This window comes from Parasteatoda tepidariorum, chromosome 2 (assembly GCF_982258835.1).
Source record: "Parasteatoda tepidariorum strain Cologne lab strain chromosome 2, Ptep-v5.0, whole genome shotgun sequence".
Lineage (NCBI taxonomy): Eukaryota > Metazoa > Arthropoda > Arachnida > Araneae > Theridiidae > Parasteatoda > Parasteatoda tepidariorum.
The window spans coordinates 27,407,962-27,414,841 of record NC_141756.1 but is presented as its reverse complement, the minus strand read 5'-3'; the positions used below and the strand labels follow the sequence as shown (position 1 = coordinate 27,414,841).

The 6,880-nt window shown below is 28.1% G+C and overlaps 1 protein-coding gene across 1 annotated transcript; it reads right to left on the bottom strand.

The window, feature by feature from the left end:
* Positions 1–3,433: 3,433 nt before the first annotated feature.
* Positions 3,434–5,158, bottom strand: LOC139424963 (speckle-type POZ protein B-like). Its single transcript, XM_071177315.2, has one exon. The coding sequence runs from the start codon at positions 5,051–5,053 to the stop codon at positions 3,566–3,568; it is 1,488 nt and encodes a 495-aa protein (XP_071033416.2). The 5' UTR covers positions 5,054–5,158; the 3' UTR covers positions 3,434–3,565.
* Positions 5,159–6,880: the final 1,722 nt, after the last annotated feature.

Genomic DNA, 6,880 nt, shown 5'->3' with positions numbered 1-6,880 from the left:
CGATTTCTCAGAAATTTATCAATTGATTTCGCTTAAATTTTGGATTTTGCCATATTAGCATGCATATTTGTATACTTTAAAATGGTGTAAAAAGTTGCATACCTTACAATTCAAACTTTTTTGAACCAATATTAAATATAATAATAAAAAATAATAAATATATCCTAAAGTTTATTTTTTTAAAATTATAATTAAGGAATTTTACAACTGTGGGAAATTTTTTTCACTTTGCTTAAAAAACTCTTGAAATAAAGCGAAACACTCGAAAAGTAAAGCTAAAATTAAGGGGTCCACAATTTTGGATCTCTCTCCTGACCAACCTATAGGGACCATATTTCCCAGATTGCGGTTACCCCCTATACTTTAGGGTCCAGAAATACGAATTCATTGGAAAAAAAAGGTGTATGTTTTTTTTCTCCAGAGAAAGTTCGTTTTTGTGTCTGATTTCGTAACTTAAAATATCGTCTGCACTAATTAATGACCTCATTTAACCTCTCAAACCATAAAAATGGTGTCTCAGAAAGTGAAGATCCGGTCATTAGATCAAAATTATTCAGGGTGGTCTGTTTTTTATTTTGTTTACTGCACATGAACTCTTAAAAAGAACTCATGACATTTAAAACTATTGTTGTCCTGAAAATTGTAAACAAAATTTATTTTAAGTAGAAAAATTTTAAATCATTAAATTAATTTTGCCAAAAGTATATATTATTCAAACATTTAAAAAAATTAAAACATTATTTTTGATACATTCGCAGCCGTAACATGTTGTAAAGCCGTAGGCATGAATTACTTTTTTTCAACAGCTACGAAAATTATTTTTTACAGTATTCAATCCAAGTATTAAGAGTGAAAATGTATATTTATGTGATGTTTTGGTGGCTGTATAGGAGTTGTAATGAATACAGTATAGCAATACCAGGTTTTTAAATGAGCAAACTTTTCACTGTACAATCCGTATTGGAAAAAAAAAATTAAAATAAGTGCAAAAATAGTATTAGTAAATATGTAAAAAAAGTTAGCCTTTACCACAAACACAATGTTTTAATAGTGAAAAAAAATCAGATATGGCTTAATGCATGGTTAAAAAAATGGAATGAAACATGACTTTGACATTTCGTCTAAAGGAATACTCAAAGTTTTGTATCAGTTACTACTAATGAACTTTCTTTCAATTACTACAAATGAGTTATAATTAGGACTGGGCGATATTAGAAATTATATATCGTGATATATCGTCAATTTTGCATCGCGATATAGCGATGTATCGCGATATAGTATTTTTGAATTTCATTTACTTTAAGGCACAGAAAGTCAGATTTCTATCAAGACTTCATACGCATATTGATTTAAATCAATTTATAAATTTGAAAATATATATGTTTTGCTAAAGAAAGATATTAAATAAATTGACTAAGATGTACAAATCTTACTTAAAATATTTATTGAAAAAATGTGTGTAGATACAGATTGAAATATTTGCACTTCTTTATCGTTTATAAGGTATAAGCAGTCTTAATTTAAGTTATCCCCTAAAACACCTTTAATGAAAAAAAATATTGTTATTAAACAAAAGCTGATTTTAAAATTTCAAAATATATTTTAATTAAAATAAAAGTTAGATTGACTAAAAGCCGAAGTTTAAAATTAAAAATGTTCGAATTTTAAACTAAAAAGTAAACATAAGATTTGTAATAATTTCTTAAAATTTTCGTTCTCTGAAAGATTTCTCAGTTTAAAAATAAAAAGGGAATTTTATAAAGATATCAAGCTGAAATTATTGAAAGAAAATTTAAAAAATTAAAAAAAAAGCTTGTTAAGAAATTCATTATACACTTAAAACAAAGTGTTAAAAATATTTTTTTTTTTTAAAAAAAAGAAACTTTTTTTAACAAATCAATATTTGCTTGTACTATTATGCGTAAATAATTACAGAATTATTAAGTTCGATCGTAATGCTCAAATTCTTAATAAAGAAGTAAACACATGTTTTGTTATATTTTCTAAAAATGATCACGCAAATAACAAAAGATTTCTTAGTTTAAAAATAAAAAAATAAATAAAAGTGAAATTTATCAATATATTTACCTAACAGCATAGGAACAAAATTTAAAAAATAAGTTCGTTAAAAAATTATTTGTATGCTTAAAACAAAGAGCTAAATAAATTTTAGAAAAAAAAATGCTTCTTAAACACTATTTTTATTATTATTTCTTATAAATAATTAAATTAAATTAAATAATGACCGAATTATGAACGAAAAACAAAGTAAAGCAAAGTTTCTTAATTAAATTCTTAAAAATAAAAACAAAAGAATTGTGATATTCGGTAATATATTTAGCTAATTAACTAATAATATAAAACGAAAATTAAAAAAAAAATAATAATTTTACTCTCTAATAAAACGTAGTATTTGATAAAAAAAAAAGAAAAAGAAATGAGTAAAATTCGCAAACTTTTCAAATTCTTTTGAACAAATAAAGTTTATTGACTTATGTCCAAAAAATAAGTTTTGTTTTAACTTTATTTCTAAAAATAAAAACAACTCAAGATTTATAAATTTAAAATCAGTAATAGAAGCCCATTAAATTATTAGAAGTTTTATCCGAAAGGTTTTTAATAAATTAAAAGAAAGTAAAAAAAATAACCTAACAAATTTATTTACTTTGTAATTTAATTCCTTATGGGTGCCTTAAATTAGATTTCCGATAATTTTCACATTTAAAAATATAAAAAAAGTTTTGTCAGAAAATAAATAAAAAACTTACCTAATTAATGAAGAAACTTTTCTTTATAAATTCTTTTCAATAATAGATTGCGTTCAGAACAAGGTTACGACCGCGATCACGAAGTTAATCCCATTGAAAATAATCTACAAGAAACGATTTCAAATCGCGAAGTTGCGAAAACGAACATGTGATATAACGATATAAGGTCTCAAAAGTGATTCTGATTCTACCGCTCATCAGTCAAGGCCGTCTCAACATAACGAAACAATATCGTCTTCCACAGCGCGAGTTGGCATCGGAACGTAAGAGAAAGTCCTTGCGTGTATCGCTATATCGTTATATCGCCTTCTTCACTCGACGGCTTAAATCAGATTTCTGATGCATCGCTTGGAATGAAAGTCGCTGTATCGGTTTTCCGATATAGGCGTTAAATCGATATGTCGCGATATATCGATTTATAGCCCAGTCCTAGTTATAATATATCAGTTACTCCTTGTGAGCACTAAGAAATATGTTACTACAAATGAGTTATAAGATAACAACTATTACAGATGGCTTATAAGATATAAGTTACTATAAATTAGTTACAAGATATGAAATACTATTAATCTGCAATAAGATACCAGTTACTACAAATAGGTTATCAGTTACTATTAATCTGCAATAAGAAATCAGTCACTACAAATGTGCAATAAGATATTAGTTACTACAAATAAGTTATGATATATCAATTATTAATTATGAGTTATTAGATATCAGCAATGATCAGTAAGGTATTAGTTATTGCCACAAATAAGATGGAAGATATCAGTTACTGCAAATGAGCATAATACTTATCACGCATTTCCAAGAGCCAATGACAGCTCAGATAAAATTTCTGAAGCCAAGTCGCTATGTTCTCTAATCCAATTTAACCAATCAGGCGACGTTAAAATTTTTGGTGCGTTGGTTTTAACATAGTTGATTGCAGTTCTTTTTAACATATCTTCATTAACCATACTTGCAATATTGACTACTTCACAAACATTTTCCACAGAAATTGTAGATTTTAAAAAAGACAAACATTCATCTTTTAAGGATTGAACTTGATATTTATCGGCAACCACCAAAAGTAATTTTGCTATTTCATAATCCATTGCACTGATAGATTCGGTATAAAGGTATTCTAAAAATAAATTCAAGGTTTTTCCATCGATGTCAACAATGTCAACGATGCCTGTTTTAGCTTCAGACATCTCTTGATCAAACATGGCGGTAAACACTGGAGATCTGGCAGCTAGAACAGATCTATGAGCAAGAAATACGTCGTTATCCACTCGTAATTTTATATCAGAATATTTTTTGCTCACGAATAGACCACGGAAATCGTTTTGTAAAACTGAGGGGGAATTTTCTGCAACCATTTTCTCCACTGGATGAACAGAACGATAGAAATACTTCTCGATTTTAGAAGTAACAGTCCCATTTGGAACAGAAGCGACACAAATTAATGAAAAATCATAATGCACAACACCATTAGTTTTCGATTTCACTTGTTCTTTTGTAACAAAAGATGGAAAGTTCCAACTTTCATTGTCCGTACATTTGAATGAATGAGATTCCTTTCTAGAACATATTTCGATTCCATCTTGATTTAAAAAAATCATTCTGAAGGTAACTGGTCGTGTCAAAGAATTTCCTCTTTCCAAGCAACGAAGGGAAATTTCTATGTACTCATCTGGATCATTTAGGGTTATTTCAAACTGAGCTACATTTGGAAGTGTAAATCTTATACTTTCTGAAAGTGGTAAAAATTGTGGGGTTTTTATATCCCATTTGAATTCGCATCGATCCATACCGATTTGAGTTCGAACTTCACATCCTGTTTCAAAATTGGTGCTTTGGATTGCTTGTCCATTAATGCAGCACTGCAACGTTAAAGTATCATTAGTCCAACTCTTCATTTCATCTTCAAGTTTATCAAGGCTGAAAAAGTTTTGACATATTACGCCACTACGTGGACCTCTTTGGTTAAAAGTCACCCGTTGACGTGAGATGCTGTTCGATAAGGCAACCCCGTAGGCATCAAGAATTTCAAATGAAAAACCAATTGTGATCGTTTCCAACCCATCTTCAGGTTCTTTAATCTTTAGTCGGAGGGATAAGCTTTGGCTGCTGCTTTCTCTTTTACCTTTCGGAAAAACTTCCAACGCCCATTTACATTTGCTTAAATGTTCGACAGTAAACATAGGACTTTCAATTTCTTCACCCGTCTTTTGAAAACAGTGAGAAAAATTTTCAATTTTCCAAATAAATTTATACTTACATCCTTCCTTTGTCGGCATTTTAGAACAGAAATACAATGAAGAAAATATTTTAAAAAAATTGCAAACAATCTTCACAAGATGGTAGAGCTATTCTGATTGTCATTGCAGCACTCGGTTTGATAATGCTTATCGCTCTTATTTGAGATAACTATTGACCTTGCTGTCTCTTTTATACGTTCTTATCTAAAACGTTCCACCATTATTATTTGTTAAATTTATTTTCTCAAATAATTTGTATCTCAAAATCGCATATGCCACAGCCAGAGAAAAAATATGTGTTTTTCTCAATGAATTTTAAGATTCGTAAAAGAAACAACATACTTATTTTCACTGTAATCTTCCAGTCTAAATTTAAAATAATTAAAATGGTTAGTTGCGTGACACAAAATGCTGGCACAATGTGAAATTTCCTTTTTGAGAAATCAGAAAACGAAAGACACGATAACTTCACTGATATCTATCCAATTGTTTTAATTTAAATATCAGTCACGTGATTTCCGTTGTTACGTAGACACGTACACATTATAGAACCTACTATAGTTATATATATATATATATATAATACAAAAATTATAAATACTTTTGTATTAATAAAAGAATTAAAACTCTTTCGATTTCAAAAGATATCTTTGTTAAAGAGTAAGAGTAGAGATATTCTATTTCTGGAATTCAAGACTGAAGACATGCCATTGAATTGTAATTACAATTAGACTTATATTTCAAAGAAGGAATTATTTTTAGAATCCTTACCTCTTTCACTTCCATATTAGGAAGCACTAAATGATTTTCGGTGATGAGTAAGGTTACAAGACTGTGCCTTTTTACCCCAATCTGTGTTTGTATAAAACGTAGGAACACTAGTTTTTGCGTGTCCTTTTCATTATGTTGTGATCCTCATAAGTTGTTTCGGAATTGTTAGAAGTCTTGTCCACCCCCTCCCTTGTGGAGTGCGGAAGTGAACTGTTATAACCACCAGCATACCTTTAAGTAAAGCTATTGATAAAGTATTCTGCCTGATGACTGCATTATTAAAGATGAATACAACAATGATAACAGGGATGTAGCCCTGTTATTATATATATATATATATATATATATATATATATATATATATATATATATATATATATATATATATATATATATATATATATATATATATATATATATATATATATATATATATATATATATATATATATATACAATTGTTGTATACCTATATATAATCTGGGAAGGGCCAAATTTCTTCCCTCAGTCTTTCTGGGTATGCAAGCAATGTTCAGTCTTTCTAGTGTTAATCGAACAGCATGCAAAGATGGAGTAAAAAAGTGCTCTGGAGGGTAAACCTTGAACCTACCTTAGCAGCTCAAGCGTGTTATTTAAACTGAATATATTGGATTACTGACATATTTTATTTAAGTAATAAATAGAGTTGACATCAGAGGCTAAGATTACATCATAAAATAGTCACTTAGACAAGTTTTTTTAATCAATAAAAAAATTACTGAGACTCGAACTTACTTTTTTTTTCTTTGAGTGCAAAAAAATTAAGACATCTTTCTCCTTTAATAAAAATGTGAATTCGTATTCATTAATTTAATAATAATATGGGATAAACTTCCTTTCATCTACACATTATTAAAAGAATAGTAATTTATATTATTAATTAATTCTAGAATTGTGAAAAATGCCTTTTGAATAATTGAAATCGACTCGCTCAATAAGAATATTTTTAAACGACGTTTATCTAATTTTTACTTAAAATTGTAAAAATAAATAAGTTCTGGTATAAATAGATACAATTGAAACGATAAAGAAAAATATTTATATACAAAGATAAAA